This window comes from Microcaecilia unicolor, chromosome 3 (genome assembly GCF_901765095.1).
Source record: "Microcaecilia unicolor chromosome 3, aMicUni1.1, whole genome shotgun sequence".
NCBI classification, from domain to species: Eukaryota; Metazoa; Chordata; class Amphibia; order Gymnophiona; family Siphonopidae; genus Microcaecilia; species Microcaecilia unicolor.
In genome coordinates, this window is record NC_044033.1 from 112,188,647 (window position 1) to 112,208,094 (window position 19,448).

The 19,448-nt window shown below is 45.2% G+C and overlaps 1 protein-coding gene across 1 annotated transcript in view; it reads left to right on the top strand.

Moving 5' to 3' along the window:
* The window catches only part of GALM (galactose mutarotase), a 105,450-nt gene that overhangs the window by 24,467 nt on the left and 61,535 nt on the right, over positions 1–19,448 (top strand). The window contains exons 2-4 of the mRNA XM_030196289.1: positions 862–1,016; positions 15,320–15,526; positions 18,835–18,916. Coding sequence (XP_030052149.1) covers positions 862–1,016; positions 15,320–15,526; positions 18,835–18,916 — 444 coding nt within the window. The remainder of the gene's footprint in view (positions 1–861; positions 1,017–15,319; positions 15,527–18,834; positions 18,917–19,448) is intronic.

The window sequence follows — 19,448 nt, forward strand, 5'->3', positions numbered from 1 at the left end:
GTGTTCAATTTTTATGAGAATAAACAAAATTGTTCACTCTACTTGTCTGGACTGATAAAGAATCCTGGTGGTTTGTGAGTTGGGTCTTTGAGTGCTTTCTGGGAACTGTGGGACCACTGGGAGTCTGGCCCCAGTAACCTAGAAATCACTGGGGATAATTTGAGAGCAGGAGTCTCACCTAGAGGCGGTTGTGACCCAGTCGGTGGGAGGAGGGTGCTAGTGTAGAGCACAAGCGGCAGGTGCAGGCGGACCTGAGCTGTGCTGGGGATAGACCCTCTAAGTGACCACGGGGTAACCCCAGGCGGGTTACCCAGATTACATTTACGTCTTCTCAATACCATACTCACCATCACGTCTTCTCCGCTCCTTAAATGATCAACGACTAGTTCTTCCCTATCCCAAACATGCACAACTTGAAAGCACTTGTTGCTGTGCATTTTTCTTTGCTGCTCCTTCCCAATGGAATTTGCTTCAGTTAAACCTTAGGGCTGAAGTACCTTTCAAGATCTTTAAGAAACTTTTGAAAGCATGGCTGTTTGACCAGATTTTTCAAAAATAGATAATAGACTCCTGGTCTATCATCTGCACTGGCAAGTCTTTCCTTCCTTGCTCCCCTACCCTGTCCCTGCTTTATCCCTTTCCGTTCATTATCTCCTTAACCTGTTGCTTTATTTCGCTAAGTGCCTGCTGCTGTTTGAGTGATTCTATCTTCCCTGTCAATAGATTGTAGCTCTTTTCTTGAAATTCTGTATTTTTGTTTGCAAATTTTAGTTTTTGTATACCGCCTAGATCTGCTGGTCAGCTTGGGCGATATAGAAAGTGTGAATAAACTATAAACGTTTACATTATTGATCTTGGCAGATTATCTCAGCAAGCATCCCTATTTTGGAGCTGTAATTGGACGAGTTGCTAATAGAATTGCTAAAGGGAAATTTACTGTGGAAGGAAAAGAATATCAGTTGGCCATCAACAATGGCCCCAATAGCATTCATGGAGGAATAAAGGGCTTTGATAAGGTAAGTTGGACAATGGGAAAACTGCATGTATTGAAATAACATGTTTGTTTTTACTGAGTTGACTATACCAGATAGATTACCCCATATGCCAGCTTGTTTCTTGGTTGTGTGGCATCTTATATATCAGGGGCAGACTGACAGGGATCTGGGTCCCTGGGCAATAAGGTTCGTGGGCCCCCAACCTCCCATCTGACAAATTACTGATGCTGTATCTGTCAAAGTATTTCTGACTCGCTTTAGACAAAAACCTACTGTAGAAATATACAAAGTTATGAAATCATGCTAACGGTGCACCCAGGGCATACATTTGCTTTCTAGATGGTGCTGAGGCTTTGGAGCAGTGGTTCTCAATCTTTTTTTTTTCCAGTTGGGACGATAATAAGGTAGACGATGCTCACATATGACACACAGCATACATGACTCTCATGGACCTTTTGGTCTGATACTATATAGCAGTTCTTATGAGTTAAATGTATACACGTTTTGCATCCATAAAAATCCAACCTTCACCCAACACCAGGTTAAGATGAGAACTAGGAACTTTCTCCATGGAAGTCACCATACAAACAAATATTCTAATTCTCAAGTCAATAACAACAATACATATCTCTCCACTACGAGGCACATTATGAAATAATACAAAACTTGAAAAAAATAGTAACTCAACATACATGTAGGAAACATATCGTACAACTATTCCTGTGTTTCAAACAGTGAAAACCATACCTACGAATAGGCAGCACTACAATTATTACATTGGGTCCTAAAACACCAATACACCTACTACTGGTAAAATAGAACAAGTGGGACAGGTAGAGATCAATACCCAGAAATTACATTGAAACAGAATAATGCACCTCGGTCATATCCAAAACACAAACAGTCCCTTGTTAAACACAGAACAAGGGATCAGAAATTACAAACGGAAATAGGAAGACAAAAATTGAACTGAGAACTTCGTGAAGTCAAACTTTGCATGTACTGCAACACTTAAGAAATAAAAATAGAAATTCATATTTCTGCTTATTCTGAACACAGTACAAAGCCATTTGCAATGCACATTTCCCGAACCTAACATATATTTCAGTTAATAGATTTAAAATAAAATGCTTTCTTCCTACCTTAGTTATCTGGTCCCAGTTTCTCATTTCTGCTTTTCTGTCTGTCTTCTACTGTCTTTCCGTTGGCTGTTGTCCATTTGTCATTTCTCCTCCTGTCTTGTTCCATTACCTCATTATACCTGTCTCTTACATGCTTATCTTTCCTTTTCAGCTCTTTTCACTTTCTTTCTCATCTTCCAGTTCTCCATCTACTTTTTACTTTTTGTCTGCCTATCAACTTTCCATCTCCTTCTCATCCACTAGCTTTATGCCCCATCTCACCCCTTCCCCAGTCTTATACTCCCTTCCATATTTCACCTACTCTCCATTACCACATTTCTGCTCTTTGTACTCATTAGGGAAGGGAAAGGGAAATGGGACTTGATATACCGCCTTTCTGAGGTTTTTTGCAACTACATTCAAAGCGGTTTACATATATTCAGGTACTTATTTTTGTACCAGGGGCAGTGGAGGGTTAAGTGACTTGCCCAGAGTCACAAGGAGCTGCAGTGGGAATCGAACTCAGTTCCCCAGGATCAATGTCCACTGCACTAACCACTAGGCTACTATCCTGTTTCTCATCTTGACAACCCCCTATGGTTTCACCATTCCCAGTATCTCTCCGCCATCTCCCCCCTCCACCCTTATAGCCCAGCATCTATATCCCTGTCTCTTTTCCTCTTTCCACCACCCATGGCCCACCATGTCTCCATCAATAATTTAATGTACATGTTTTACTCTTGTTTTCCTTGTGCTCCATGAGAGAATGGTACCCCAGAATTTTAAGATATGTTGTTTTGGTTACAAAGGTATATCCCTGTTACTTTCCAATAAGTATACTGACAGTAGTGCAGTCCACTGTATCTTTTAGGTTCTTTCAGGTGTGTATTTATTTATTTATTTCTTTGTCATCTATACCAGACCAGTCCAGACTAATGGGTTGTGTCCATCTACCAGCGGAAGGAGACAGAGAAAATAGTTTCAAGTAAACCGCCCCTTAAGGGTATCGTGCAGCCTGGAATGTTCAGTATTTTCTCTGTCTCCTAATGGATGGTGGACGGATCGTGCAGCTGCTCTGGATTGCTGGCTGGTAGCTCCTGTACCAGATTCTTCTGGTGACAGTGGAGCCAGGGGTGTACTGGTAGCCGTGTCGGGGCTAGTTTTAGATGATACTCGGTGGTTCTGAGTTCCTTATCTGCCAGCTAGGGTGATATCCAGTGACCCTGGTTCCTTCCCCTACCTCCCCTCGCTGTCTTTCTAGCAGGGTGATGGTTGATTGTGAAATGGAGTAACTTGTCTCCCCTGTGGGGTTCTCTTCTGTGGTGGTAGGTATATCTGAATTTCTGCCTCTGAGGTAAGCCTTTATTTATTCCTGTCACTAGTGAAGAAGGTTGTTTATAAAAAAAAAAAAAGGAAACTTTGTTTTTTCCCTCCTTTTCTGCTTCTGAGGTAAACCTTTATTAATTTCTGTCACTGGTGAAGAAGGTTGTTAAAGTTTATTTTTTTTTTAAATTTCTTCTTTCGCTTGCCTATTACCTGATTTATTTTCCCGCCTTTGACAATGTATTCTAGGTGGCTGCTTGCGAAGTTTCTTTGAATTTTGCTGGCCGGCGTCTGATTCTGATCTTGGACTCTTCTGAACTGGTACCAGTTGCTTTTTTTTTTTTTTTTTTGTGGGGCACGGCTCGTGTCTGGATCACGAAACTCAGTTGTTTTTCTCCTCTTCACGGTCCTAGACAGCAGTTGGTTCAGAGGGCGGCCCCATTGCTGGAACTTGTACCTTTTGCGGTTCGGAGGTCTTAGTCTGCCATTTCCAAAGTGGGGGAAGTCTCTTGCTGGCTCTGTTTGGCTGCAGGCTCGGTCTTTTTAGTCCAGGGCTATTTTTTTCATTCCTGTCAGCCTTATGCGGCTGTTGGTCAGTTCTTTTTCAGACTGGCCGGTCTCTGCTGCTTCAGGCATCTTGCTTGAGACGCCCCTGCTATTTGATTCTTGTTTTGGCAGCCGTTTTTCCTCCCTTCCTTAGGGAGGTTCTGGTTCTCTCGTCCCCATGGATCCATCCTGTCTGCTCTGGTTTGTCTGCAGGATACTTTCCTTCTGGTGGGAGTCCGAGTTGCCCTTGGTGTGCAACTGCTAGCTCAAATCCCTCTTCTGAGTACCCTTGGGAGCGCCATTCTTGCCAGTCTTTTGCTTGGACACAGTTCAGTGTCTGTTCACAGGAATATGCCTTTTTAGGACTAGTTTGCCACAGCTCTTCCTTGCTTTCGGGTGGGAGTTTTAGCCTGGCACAGGCGAATTTAGCCTTTTCTAGTTTCAGGCGCCTCTCTCCTGGCATGTTTGGCACTCCTTTCTTTTTCTGTAAGGGGCGCAGTTCTTTCCTGCTGAGCAGATCTATTGCTGTGCATCTGGATTATCGCCTCTTAGCTCTGCGCTTTTCTCTACTTTTCTGCAGGGAAGTGACTCTGTTCTAGGTCTGGAGTTTGACTCTCCCTTAGCTGGTTTTTCTTCAGTTTGGTGTTAGTGACCAGCTTCCTCTTTGTTCCTGGCCTGGTGAGAGTGGTTTCTTCCTCACTGCCTTATGGCTGCATTTTGCTCCCTATGGTTTGAGGATTCCAGCTCTGTGATGCTTACCTTCCTCTTGGTCGGAGTTCTTTCTCTACGTTGATTGCTGCTCTATATCGGTTGCCTAGGAAGGGCGGTCATTGTGGCTCAGAGACCACTAGAGGGCCGAGAGTGTCTCTTGGGGCACGGGGCTTTCTCTTCTTGTAGTTTTAGTCCCTCTGGGCCAGGGGAGTGCAGCGCCAGGTCTGCATTTCCACAAGTTGTGCTCCTTTCCTGTTGGCCTCCTGGCTGCACCTTCTTCTCTGGCTGTTCCCCAGGACTCCATCTATGCGTTTTGCTTGTTGAGCACGGCTCCATCGCTGCATGTTGAGCACGGCTTCATTATTCCATGCAGTTCCACCGTTCCATGTTGGGCATGGCTCCATCGCTGCATGCTGGGCACAGTTCCACAGTTCCAGGTTGGCTTTAGCTCCATCGTTGTATGTTGAGAACAGCTCTATCATGGCATGTTGAGTGAAGTTCCTTTGCTGCTTATTCTGCAACCTTTCATCTCTGCATGTTGAATGCAGCTCCATTGTCACATGTTGAGTGTAGATCTTTCTCTGCAGGTCTCAGCGTGGGGCACAGTCCTCTGTCTGCATGTAGAACACAGCTCTGTGTCTGCCTGTGGAACGCAGATCCTTGTCTGTGTGTGGCCTGCAGCTTTCTCTTTGCGTATGGAACACAGCTCCCTGTCTGCATGCAGAGCGCAGCTCCACCGCCTGTTGAGTGTAGCTCCATCCCTGTATGTTTAGCACAACTCTTCTCTGCAAATTGGGTGAAGTTCCAGGGTGGTATGTGGAGCACAGCTCTGTGACTGCAGGTGCTACACAGCTTTATGTCGGCATGTGGAGTGCTGCTCCTTGCTGGTGTCTGGAGCGCAGTTCCTTGCCAGTGTCAGGAGCGCAGCTGAGCACAGCTGCTTGCTGGCATCCGGAGCACAGTTCCTTGTTTGCGTGTGGAAAGCAGCTCCTTGTCTGCATTTTATACACAGTTCCATCGCTACCGCAGCTTCAGTTCTGCAGGTACCTCTAACATCCAGCTAACATCCAGCTCTTTCAGTGGGGCACTGCTCATCCTGTGTCTGTTACTCAGTCTCAGCTTCTTCTCTGCTTGTTCAGTGCATTTCTATCTTTGCCAGAGGTGTGCAACTTTCTCTGCCCGTGGTGCGTGGCTCAGTTTGTGTGCTTTTGAGTGCAAATCTGTTTGTTCTTGTTGAGCACAGATCCTACTCTGCCTGATGAGCGCAGCTTCTTTTCTGTCCCTTGAGCACAGTTCAGTCTTTGACTGTGGAGCATATTTTCACCTTTGTCTATTAGGCACTGTTTCACCTTGTCGGTCAACCCCAGCTTTTTTCTGCAGGTTGGATACAGTAACTTCTCAGCAGCTGTGGCATACCGCAGTTTAGACTGCTAGACAAGGCTGTCTTGTCTCCTGTTAGCTGCAATTCCTGTGGCACCTTTTCTTGCCGTAGGCTCTTGGTGGCTGGCAAGAAGCTTCTCAATTGCTGGAGTTTGAATTAGTCTGTGCGCCTTTTGTGGCCTCTTGGCACCTTGGGGGTCTTTTCTCCACAGTGTGGCTCTCGATTCTCTTTCTTTTTGTCTCCTTTTGTTCTCTTGGCTCTGTTCTTTCATCCCTAAGTCCAGAGCGAGCTGGTTGAGGAGTACTCTTTCTATGGTTGTACCCTGGTATGCTGCTGCCCTTTTCTTCATGGTTCTCCTGGAGAGACTAGCGCTCCAGTTAGTTGATTCTCTCAACTCTGGAGTCTCTTCTTGATCTGTGGAGTTTGATTCTCTCACTAGGCGCAGGTTTGGGTGGTTCCTGGACCTTGCTTCCTTTCTTCTATGAAGTGTGGCACTGTTTGGGGTTGCGTACTCCTAGTACTTGTTAAGGTCGCTTCATCCGACCATCTTGGACTCAAGGCAGACCGGCAGGTTTGGGAGTTAGTCTTTGTCCTGCCAGGGTTTGAAGAAGAGGATCCTGGTTTAGGAGATCCTTCTCCTTGTTCCTCGGATACGACTGTTGCCTTCCTTCCAGGGGGGGGTCCTTTGGCATGAGTATCTTTTGATGCTTCTTTTACTACTCTCGGGACAGGGGTGCGTAATTTTTCTTTTGCTCAGGACGTTTGTTTTACGTCCTACGGCTTCAGTTCCTTTTCTAGTATCTAACTGTGTTCCATTTTTGTAGCGTGGTGGTTGAGATATTCAAATCCTTTTCTGCTGATCAGTTTTTTGCTGTGTGTATAGCTTTGTTGATTTTTCAACTTTCTGCATTCTTCTTCCCCTCCCCCCCCCCCCCCCCCCCCCCCCCCCCGTCTTTGGAAAACTGCTTTGCTACATCCCATTAGTCTGGACTGGTCTGGTATAGATGACAAGGAAGGAAAAATTATGTTCTTACCTGATAATTTTCTTTCCTTTAATCATACCAGACCAGTCCAGATGCTCTCCCTGGCTAAAGTCTGTCAGAGTGTTGTTTCCTTTAGGTATCCCTGGTGACGCTTCAATACGGTGGGATGTCCTACAGCACTGCCTACTTCATCTTCTCTATTCAATCTCCTGCCACTTGTTGTTGTGCCGGCTCTGTATGACTCCTGTTACTTGGCATCACAGAGTTATTTCCCCGGATTCAGGGGTAGATCTCTATGTGCTTGAGCAAGCTCAGTATGGACCATTCCCTCCCGCTTACTTTACTGTGAGGGGAGGTTGCAGTTGCCTTTGGCCAAGCAGGAACAGTGAGGTTCTGCATATTGGCTCCAAGAGTTTGCCTGTTTGGTATTAACTGTGTTTTCTTCTAGACTTCAGAGCACCATTGCTTGGCTATTCAAAATACTGAACATTCCAGGCTGCACGATACCCTTAAGGGGCAGTTTACTTGGAACTATTTTCTCTGTCTCCTTCCGCTGGTAGATGGACACAACCCATTAGTCTGGACTGGTCTGGTATGATTAAAGGAAAGAAAATTATCAGGTAAGAACATAATTTTTCCTTTTTATTATTACTAGTTGTTTTCTATATATTTTAGTTCTCTTATTTTTCACATCTAGTTTTAAGATGTATTTACCGTATATATATATATATATATATATATGTGTGTGTGTGTGTGTTTTTAGACAAAGTCTAACAGTAGTTCAGTCCATTGTATCCTTTAAGTTCATTTGGAGTGTTTGGTTTGTTTGTTTTATTTATTATTACTAGTTGTTTTCCATACATTTCAGTCCTTTTACATGATTTATATGCTACGTTTCTTACATCTAGTTTGATGTATGCATATATATATATATATATATAATTTTTGTTTGACAAAAAAAAATATATGTTAGACTGTTATTGTGACCCCTGAAAATAGGTGGTTTGTGCTGCCGAAACACGGACCATGTCGAGTCCTCAACTACAACCAATAAGAGTTTTTAGCACCTATTTCTGTGTTGGATCAGTCTTTGACCAGCCTCTACTTTCTTTTGCTTGTAAATCTGGCTTTGCCCATAACTTAGGGAATCCACCTTTTAACTCCTATTTTCCCCACTACATCTGACAGCATCTGTTCTGCTGAAATCCCTTTCACATAACACCTTAGCACTACCCCTAACATCCACCTGGGGTTCCATAGCATCCCACAGATCAATCCAGAGACTGGTGGGTTATGTCCCTCTGCCAGCAGGTGGAGAGAGAGAGAACTTCCGAGGTTCACTATATGTGGTCATGTGCAGCCACCTAAACCTCAGTATTCTCTCTATCTAGCAGGTGGAAGGTAGATAGCTCTGCAGCTCTGGATTGGGGCTCCTCACCTGTTCCCTCGGTCCGAGTTGAGCGTCCCTTAGGGGGTTGAGGGCTCACTGCGATAGTGAGCTGGGTATACCTGGTGGGGCCAGGTCCCTCCCTTCCCCCCCACCCCCTGCGGAACTCCCTTTGCCAGCATATGTGAATCTTTAAAAAAAAAAAAAAAAAAAGGAACGGAGCCTTGCACTCACAGTAAGATAGGGCTTCGTTCTGGCTGTAGTTAACTCTTTAATTGATGTCAACTCCCTCAGAGGAAGTCAAATGCTGCTTCCTGTGTGGGAGCCGGAGAGCAGCGTTGGGAATGTGCTTTGCCTGTCCTCGCAGCTCTCGTTCTGGGGAGCAGGGTGTGGAGTCGCGGGACCGCTCGATTCAGAGCGCGAAGTCGGCAGCGCCATTGGTTTCCTTCGGGCCCGCTTCATCCTGCTCCACAGCAGACAATTTTGGTGCCATTTCACGGGCGCCTTTGGCATTGCTTTTGGCAGCCTCCTCTCTCGGTGATATGGGTTTCCTCCAGGCAGCAGGTGCTGGGATGGCTCCGGACGCGGGGGACTGCAGGGCAGCGTCAGTCTCAGGAAGTGCATTGTGCTCTGTGGCTGGCGCGGCTGAGCCGGGTTTAGACTCCGGCGCCATTTTGTGTTCTTCCCCGTGTGGTACAGAGCGGGGGGAGTCTTTGATGAGGGGGGCCTTGCCTGCAGCAGCGTCGGCTGTCTCTCAGGAGGCAGTTAAGGATGCAGATGTTTTGCAGTTTTCTCCGGCGTTTGTGCTTTTAATGCACAAGGCATTTCTGCTTAAGAGGTCCGGGTGGGGAGGGGGGGGGGCTCCCTCTGGGTCTCCTCCGGAGGAAGTAGCCAGGCCCTCTCCCTTAGGGGCCAAGCGTCCGCGGTTCGAAGCGCGGGGCTTATATTCTTTCTCGATGTGTTCGGAGGTAGATGATGGCCAGGTGTCGGGAGTTTCCCCGACTAGGCCACTCAGATTATCTTGAGGAAGGCGAATTGGCCTCTGAATGGGGAGATGATCCCACGGCGGTGCGTTTGTTCCACCAAGAAGAGCTGCCGGCTTTGATAGTGCGGGCTATGGAAGTCTTGAACATTTCTGTTCCAGACAGCGGTTTGCCTGCTTCGGTTGCCCCTTCTATTATGTCGGGAACTAAGTGGCTTCCCAGGACTTTTTTCATTCATGAGTCAATGAAAGTGCTCATTGCGGCTCAGTGGGACACTCCAGAGGCAGGATTGTGCGTGGCCAGGGCCATAGCACGCCTTTATCCGCTTCCTGGTGCAGAATGGGAGCTTTTCGGACTACCTGCAGTGGATTCTTTAATCACTGCAGTCACTAAGAAGACTACGTTACCGGTAGAAGGAGGCACAGATCTTAAAGATTATCAGGATAGGAAATTGGAGTCTTTCGAGGTGGCGGCTTTGTGTATGCAGGCTTCTGTCCGCGGTTCCTATGCGGCCAGAGCGTGCCTTTCCTGGGTGCAGAAGGCGGCCTCTCCGGAGGAGCGCATTCAGGTTTTGCCTTCTCTTGAGATGGGCCTCGCTTACCTGGCGGATTTGCTTTATGATCTCCTTCGAGCCTCGGCTAAGGAGGTGGCTTTGTCAGTAATGGCTCGCCATTGGTTGTAGCTCCGGCACTGGTTGGCAGATACGGCGTCGGCACATTTGCCATTCAGAGGTAAGCTGCTTTTTGGGGAGGATCTGGACAGGATTGTTAAGGATCTGGAGGATTCTAAAGGCCGTAATTTGCCTAAGGATAAGCCTCGGTCTTCTGCCCATGGCGGCACCTCCCGGTCCCGATTTTGGGATGCCCGCCAGTATCGGCCTGGCAGATCTGGCTCTTTTGCAAAATCACGCTTTCCTCAGAAGCAGCAGCCATTTCGTGGGGAACGCCACGCCGGTAGCGCTTCTTCGAGACCAGCTGCTGTAGCTCGTCCCTAATGATGGGGTATTGGCTCATCTTCCGGTGGTGATAGGGGGGCGGCTGTCCCTTTTTTCCTCGGAGGATGGGCCGGGGTGACGTCAGACAAGTGGGTCTTGGAGGTCATACGAGACGGTTACAAACTGGAATTTTGTCGAATCCTGCAGACTTTTTCGAGGACTTCCCTTGCAGGACTGATACGAGCACCTGCCTTCCAGGAGAGTGTCCAGGCGACGGACAGGGTCTTCAGTTTGCTGCGTAAATTGGGTTGGATAATCAATTTGGACAAGAGTCAGTTACTTCCTTCTCAATCCCTGGAGTATCTGAGAGTGCAGTTCAACACTCGGTTGGGCACCGTTTCCTTGCCGGAGAGTCGCAGACTGAAGCTTCAGTTTCAAGTTCGAAATCTTTTGGAGCTTCAGACATCTGGAGCCTGGGATTACGTTCAGGTGTTGGGCTCCATGGCGGCCACACTGGTTCTGTGGGCCAGGAGTCACAGGCGGCCTCTTCAGAAGTTGCTTTTTGAGTTGCTGGTCCCCCTTGTCGGAGGATTACGCTGTTTGCCTTCCCTGGGAACTATCGGCCAGGATAGCGATGTGATGGTGGCTTCGCCGCGACAAGCTGGAGCTGGGAATGCCCTTGGCAGTTCCGGACTGGGTGGTGGTGACCACGGATGTCAGTCTCTCTGGATGGAGGAGCCCATTGTCTAGATCAGACGGTGCAGGGGTTGTGGTCCCAGGCGGAGGTGTCCTGGTCGATCAACCAGTTGGAACTAAGAGCAATTCGGCTGGCTCTTTTGGCATTTTGCCCGATTCTGACGGGAAGACTGGTGTGGATTCTTTCTGACAATGCGTCAGCGGTGGCTTATGTCAATCAGCAGGGAGGCACCAAGAGTGCGGCTCTGGCCAAGGAGGCCTCTCTTCTCTGTCTTTGGGCGGAGGAACATTTGTCTCTGTCAGCAGCTCATATAGCGGGGGCGCTGAATGTCGAGGCGGACTTTCTCAGTCATCACGTGCTGGACTCGGGAGAGTGGGAGCTCTCCGTTCGGACCTTCTCGTTGGTCATGGTCCGGTGGGGAGTGCCAGCTATAGACCTCATGGCGCGAGGGTGCAATGCGAAGGTACCTCAATTTTTCAGCAGAGGCAGGGATCCTCTCTCGGGGGATTGATGCGCTTCTTCAGCCATGGCCGCTGTCAGACCTCCTGTATGTGTTTCCGCCGTGGCCCATGATAGGCCGGATACTAGGTCGCGTGGCTCGTCACTCGGGTTGGGTGATTGTGGTAGCTCTGGATTGGCCCAGACTCCGTGGTACGTGGATCTGGTCTGTCTTCAGATTGACAGTCCGTTGCGGCTGCCGGGTTGTCGGAGATTAAGTCAGGGTCCGATTGTTATGGAGGATCCCTCCCCATTTGGTCTTCCGTCTTGGCTCTTGAGAGGGCGAGATTGAGGAGAAAAAAAGGGCTATCCGGACAAAGTCATTGCGACTATGTTCAGGGCTAGGAAGGGTTCTACTTCTGCAGTGTACGCTCGAGTGTGGCGGACCTTTGAGTCGTAGTGTGGTGCAGCAGAGCTGGTTGCAGCATCGGCTTCAGTAGCTTCTATTCTAGCTTTTTTGCAGGTTGGCCTTGAGAAGTGCTTGTCCTTGAGTTCCCTCAAAGTTCAGGTGGCGGCCCTAGCGTGTTTTAGGGGTCGTCTTCAGGGGTCTTTGCTGGCTGCGCACCCAGACATCGTTAGATTTCTGCGTGGTGTTAATCATTTGCGTCTGCCACGACCTGCGGTTTTTCCAACCTGGAATCTTAATTTGGTTCTTTGAGCGTTTCAACGGCCGTCCTTTGAGCCTCTGTCTCTGGTTTCAGTGAAGGACTTGACGTTGAAGATGGTGTTTTTGGTCGCTATTTCTTCAGCAAGGAGAGTGTCGGAGCTGCAGACCTTGTCCTGTAGGGATCCGTTTCTCCGTTTCACAAAGGCAGGAGTTACGTTGCGGACAGTTTCTTCTTTTTTTGTCTAAGATTGTGTCACGTTTTCACATGAATCAACAGCTTTGTCTTCCCACTTTTTGTAGGGAGGATTATCCTGCAGAGTTTCAGCCTCTAAAATGCCTGGACGTGAGGCAGGCTGTCATTAGGTACTTGGAAGTTACGAATTACTTTCGTTCGGATCATCTTTTTGTGCTGTTTGCTGCGCAGAAAAAAGGGCACCAGGCCTCTAAGGTGACAGTGGCTTGCTGGGTTAAAGAGGCTATTTCTTCAGCGTACATTGCTTCAGGGAAAGATCCTCTCGCTCAGTTGCGGGTGCATTCTACTTGAGCGCAGGCAGCTTCTACGGCGGAGTCGAAGTTAGTTTCTCTGGAGGAGATTTGCAGATCGGCGACTTGGTTGTCTATGCATACTTTTGCAAAGCATTATCGAGTGGACGTGGCAGTGCGTTCTGACACCACACCCACCCATCTAAACACTATCTCTCCTACTGTCATCCCGTTTATCTGTCATATCCTCAATCTTTCACTGTCCACTGCGACTGTTCCTGATGCCTTTAAACTTGCCGTAGTCACACCACTCCTTAAAAAACCTTCATTGGACCCTACCTGTCCTTCCAACTATCGCCCCATCTCCCTCCTCCCTTTCCTATCCAAGATACTTGAACGTGCTGTTCACCGCCGTTGCCTTGACTTTCTTTCATTTCAAGCTATTCTTGATCCACTTCAATCTGGCTTTCGCCCCCCCTTCATTCAACTGAAACGCTTGCTAAAGTCTCCAATGATCTGTTCCTAGCCAGATCAAAAGGTCTCTATTCTATCCTCATCCTTCTCAATCTGTCTGCTGCTTTTGACACTGTTGATCACAGCCTACTCCTTGATACGCTGTCCTCACTTGGATTTCAGGGCTCTGTTCTTTCCTGGTTTTCTTCTTATCTCTCCCAGCGTATCTTTAGTTTATACTCTAGTGGATCCTCTTCTACTTCTATCCCACTGTCAGTTGGTGTACCTCAGGGATCTGTCCTGGGACCTCTTCTCTTCTCCATCTATACTTCTTCCCTTGGTACTCTGATCTCATCCCATGGTTTTCAGTGTCATCTTTATGCTGATGACTCCCAGATCTACCTCTCCACACCAGAAATCTCAGCCGAAACCCAGGACAAAGTATCAGCCTGCCTGTCTGACATTGCTGCCTGGATGTCTCAGCGCCATCTGAAACTAAACATGACCAAGACTGAGCTTCTTATCTTTCCCCCTAAACCAACCTCTCCTCCTTCCCCATTCTCTATTTCTGTGGATAACACTCTCATCCTTCCTGTCTCATCAGCTCGTAACCTTGGGGTCATCTTCGACTCCTCCCTCTCCTTCTCTGCACATATTCAACAGACTACTAAAACCTGTCATTTCTTTCTCTATAATATCAGCAAAATTCGCCCTTTCCTTTCTGAGCACACTACCAGAACTCTCATCCACGCTCTTTATCACCTCTCGCTTACACTATTGCAACTTGCTTCTCACAGGTCTCCCACTTAGCCATCTCTCTCCTCTTCAATCTGTTCAAAATTCTGCTGCACGACTAATATTCTGCCAGTGTCGTTATGCTCATATTAGCCCTCTCCTCAAGTCACTTCACTGGCTTCCTATCCGTTTCCGCATACAGTTCAAACTCCTTTTATTGACCTATAAGTGCATTCATTCTGCAGCTCCTCAGTACCTCTCCACTCTCATCTCTCTCTACATTCCTCCCTGGGAACTCCGTTCACTGGGTAAATCTCTCTTATCTGCACCCTTCTCCTCCATCGCAAACTCTAGACTCCGTTCCTTTTATCTTGCTGCACCATATGCCTGGAATAGACTTCCTGAGCTGGTACGTCATGCTCCATCGCTGGCCGTCTTCAAATCTAAGCTAAAAGCCCACCTTTTTTATGCTGCTTTTAACTCCTAACCCTTATTCACTTGTTCAGAACCCTTATTTTATCATCCTCACTTTAATATTCTCTTATCTCTTGTTTGTTCTGTTTGTCTCTCCTAATTAGATTGTAAGCTCTGTTGAGCAGGGACTGTCTCTTCATGTTCAAGTGTACAGCGCTGCGTACGTCTAGTAGCGCTATAGAAATGATAAGTAGTAGTAGTTTGGGGCTTTGGTGCTGCAATCTGGGATCTCTGTGTCCCGCCCTACTTAAAAACTACTTGGGTACATCCCACCAGTCTCTGGATTGATCTGTGGGACGCTATGGAAGATCCATAGGCCCATCCTGAGATTTACAGTTGGTTACATTCTAGTTTGTTTGGTTTTCAGGTTCTAGGTTATTGATCGTTTCAACAAAGGAGCGAATTTCTTTACTTGCTGTGAGCTGCATGAGTTCCTCCAGCAGTTGCAGAGTAGTTTGTTGATATTTTTGAAGCCAAGAAAATTTTGTTTAGATGATGATTTGAAGATCCACATGGCTTTGGTATTGACAATACTGAGGTTTAGCTGGCTGTACATGCCACATATAGTGAACCTCGGAAGTTCTCTCTATCTCCACCTGCTGGCAGAGGGACATAACCCACCAGTCTCTGGATTGATCTGTCGGGACTAATGGAAAGAAAATTATCAGGTAATAACTAATTTTACCATAACCCTGATGCAGGCCTAGTGGCTGAAACACAGCCCTTGCCAAGTCTAGGTTTATCTGCAGTAAAGAACTTGTCAGCACCAATAGCGCATCTTTGTGCTTTAATAAATAAGAAAATGATGCCAGCTTGCAGATGTGGCCAATAGATACAGCAAGGTGTTTGCACTGAGAAGTGTCCACAACTGATACTGACTTGTATAATATGCTTTCTGATGTACACATTTCTTGGCTGCTGTAGTGTCTTGGTAAATGTTTTACACATGTTTTCAGAAGGGTTGTGGAGTGTGAGTGGAAATACAATTTCAGTAGAACTGTTTTGCAGATGCTCTGGAATGCTGAGGTGCTGCCAAACGGTGTGCGTTTTTCTAGGATAAGCCCAGATGGTGAGGAAGGATACCCCGGTGAGCTAAAAGTTTGGGTGACATACACATTGGATAAGGGAGAGCTGAGCATAAACTACAGGGCACAAACTGACAAGACCACACCAATCAATTTGACAAACCATTCTTATTTCAACTTGGCAGGCCAGGTAAGATCATTAATAATTCATCTTGTTTTCAGTTATTTATCGCTTTTATTTTTAGGTTTGTTTTTCACTTTGCTAGTTTCTCTAAAGCAAGTTGTTTCTTGCTACAGAATAATCTTGAAAGTTATGAGAAAATTTGGGCTCACTTCTGAGACCTTCAATTTATAACTTAATGTATGCTGTGCTTTTTTTTTTTTAACGAAAAAATGTACCGGTACTCATACAGGGCCAACCTTAAGGGCGGGGTCACTATGGTTCCACTCCTACAGTAGCCACACCCATTTTACCAGCCGTAGAGCATATAAAAAAACATATTTGAAAATAGTAGTACCCAAGTCCCTAGGTCCAACAAAAGAACCTCTAAGAGTGAGCATAAACTAATAAAATATTTAGATAAAAATTCAGCTGAAACCCTCAAATACCAGGCTCTGGCGTGCAGGATAACACCAGAAAAACAATATTTTCCCCTTGTACTGCTATAAAGATAGCCGACGTAAATTTCAAAATATGACCTATTCCATTCACTACATTACAAATTATCAACTACAAATAAAACAAAATAATTAACACAGCTACCACACTATCTTAAACTAAAAATAAAACTATTTTTTCGTACCTTTCTTGTTTGGTCACTACTTTTTTTAGTTGTGTTGGTCATCTTCTCTTAATTCTATTGCCAAGATTTCCTGTTTGTTTGCCATTTTTCTCTCCTCCTTTTCCTTTCAGCTTTCTTCGATTTTATTTTCTGCCTCTGTCCACATGTAGTTCTTTCTTACTACACAAAACAAAGAAGGAAAAAACCTTCATGGATGGAACAAACCACGGATTGACTCCACTTTGTGTTTTATCAGCACATATTGGAACTAGATGATTCTTTATTGTCCTTATAGTGAGCAACCATAATGTTAGGAGAACACACAAGGATGAGCACTAGAGTAAACTGGAGAGATTGAGATTATATCCAGTGTACCCTGGTTTATGGGTGAGGTTCATTCCTGTCAGTGTGTGCAAAAATAACCATCTAGAAACATTACCCCAAAAGGGAAAACGAAATGGAACTTGATATACTGCTTTCTGGCTACTTTGAGACCTGATGATGTATGTTTGAAATACTTGCAGTCATATACCCTTGGCCATATGTTCTGGTCCTGCCCTAAGATGGTAGCCTTCTGGGGCCGGTTGCAGCACATGTTTCTAGCTTGTGTCACTGGGGGTGGTGCCTGGCAGTTTTACTGTTGTTTGATTCTGTCTGTAGTGCCTGCTCAGCTCCTAAAGGCTTTATGGGATTTGTTAAATGTTCGATACTGTTGTGTAAGAAATGTATTTTGCGTGTTGGTTGACGGATGATTCACCTACTCTTCTGCAATGGTGCTCAGCATTGCTTCATCGGGCTGCCTCGGGGATCCTTTTACAAAGTGGCAGTAATTTATATAAAAAATTAATAGAAGTCCAATCATTTATTTCTTTATTTAAAAATGTGTAGTCCACACCATCTACAATTCTGGGTGGAGTACAAAATATCCATAAATAAACTAATAAATAACATACATAACTCACATAAACATGACCCAGATTAATACAAATAGAACAGTATACAGTCTGAAAGCAGAAAGTTGATATCAGAAACTCTTATCCTTTTAAAAATCATTCAAATTCCTCATAACTCTCATTTCTTGAGAGTTCCCCAAACTAGGTCCTGCAATATAGAAAATCAAGTTTCTGTACTAAAGCAGATCTCAGTGACCTTGATGGCTGATGCAAATGTAAGCTTGAAACAGTTACAGGAGATATTTTATTTGTCAAAACTTAAAAAACCAGTACTAAAATTTTATATTGATGGAGTAGCTTAGTGATTAGTGAACCAGTCTTGACATCCTGAGGTGGCTGGTTCAAATCTCACTGCTGCTGCTTGTGATCTTGGGCAAATCACTTAACGCTCCATTGCCTCAGGTACAAAATTAGGGCCCTGTTTACTAAGGCGCGTTAGCGTTTTTAACATGCTTACAATTAGTGTGCGCTTTGTAGGCACCTATAGGGTGAATATTGTGGGCACGTACATGGTTAAAGAGCATACATGGTTAACGCACATTAAAGATTCTAACAAGCCTGTATCGCAGCTTAGTAAACATGGCCCTTAGATTGTGAGCCCTCCAGGGACAGAGAAATACCCAGTGTACCTAAATGTAACTCAGCTTGAGCTACTACTGAAAAAGGTGTGAGCAAATCTAAATAAATAATCAACTGGAAGCCAGTGTAAATGAATAAGTGCAAGGGTAACATAATCAAAGCGCCTCAACCCCCAAAAACGTCAAGCAGAAGCATTCTGTGCAATTTGCAAAGATCGAAGAGCATATTTTGGCAGCCCTAGTAACAAAGCATTACAATAATCAAAATGAGGGATAATTATGCTTTGAATTACGAACCAAAAATTTTTTTAACTCAATTTGTCAACTGTCTGACAAGCTCAAGTTGAAAGAAAACTATACCAATTACTTTAGCTACCTGCAGCTTCATACTTAAGGTAGGATCAATAATAACATCTAAAAAGTGAATTGTCTTATTAAAAGCTAATTCAACTCTATACAAAAAGAATCTGGGGCATCCACCAACTGAAAACTAGACATTGGTATAACCTGAGTCTTAGCCATATTCAAGCTCATCCATTGTTTAATGGTCCTCAAATATAGACATAACAGCTCAATACATTCCACCATAGTATTTTCAATTTTGAAAAAGAATTGAATATCATCAGCATATATTCTGTTGTTGAAAATAGTGTGTGTGTTGTCAAAATTGCCTGTTTTTAGTGTGAGATGCTTGCTGGTAGAATCATGCTCCTGCAGTGTATCAGCGGTTGCACAGAGATAGGAGTAAGCTGGTGATAGGACGGAGGTGATCTAGCAGATTTAAAAGACATTTATTCTAGTGATTGAAGGAAATAAACGTTATCTTCCCTAAACACCATCTACAGGGTGTGGGGTTGTGTGAGAATTCATATAAGGTAAAGAGCTGAACTGACAGAGCAGCTACATTCCTGGATAATAAAGTAATGGTTTAAAATTCTGGACTTGTATGGGAATGTTATGTGACATGACATTTGATGTGTATTCTGATTATTTTATACTGTATATATGTTGATTGTTTCGTTTATGATTTTGCTGATGATGTTCTGGTTGTTTTGAGGTACTTTGCTTAGGTTTGCTGTTAACTGAATTGAATACATGAAAAGAATAACTACATTTTTGATGGTATCAGGATTTCCAGAATCATTACAGATATGCATAAAATATTTATTATTGTCCTTTTGTTAGGCATCAAAGGACATATATGATCACCAAGTCTGTATTGCAGCTGAGGCCTATTTACCTGTGGATGACACCATGATTCCCACTGGTAAGAAACTTAATTATTCGGGGTTGTCACAGATTTTGTATTTACAGCACAACAGTTTTTCATGTTTTCTTTTATTGACAGACTTTTTTGTATGATCTAATGTCTGAACAGTACCTTCCCTTTCCCTCTAGCCACTGATGACTGTGGGGGAGAGGAGGACATATTGGTGAGGTAAAATTACAGAATGGAAATAGTGTCTGATTTTGTTTTTTGCTACCTGTGTATGCTGTTCTAATGCTGAATGCCCTATTATATTTTGCCAGTCCCAAAACCATCTGGCTCCTGCCACCAGCACTGAAAAACATCAGCAGTAACAAATTGTACTATGCCAAGTTTGTACAAGCCAGAGTGTGAGGGAGTCTATAGGATGCTGCCACTTCCTCTTAATGATACTCCCTCACAGTGTCAAATCCACCTTAAAACCCATAGTCCCACCCAAGAGAAAAGCGCAGGGCCGGTCTTAGCAAGTGCGGGGCCCTGTGCAGACCAATTTGGTGGGGCCCCATCCTATCCCCGCCCCACCCTAGCTCCG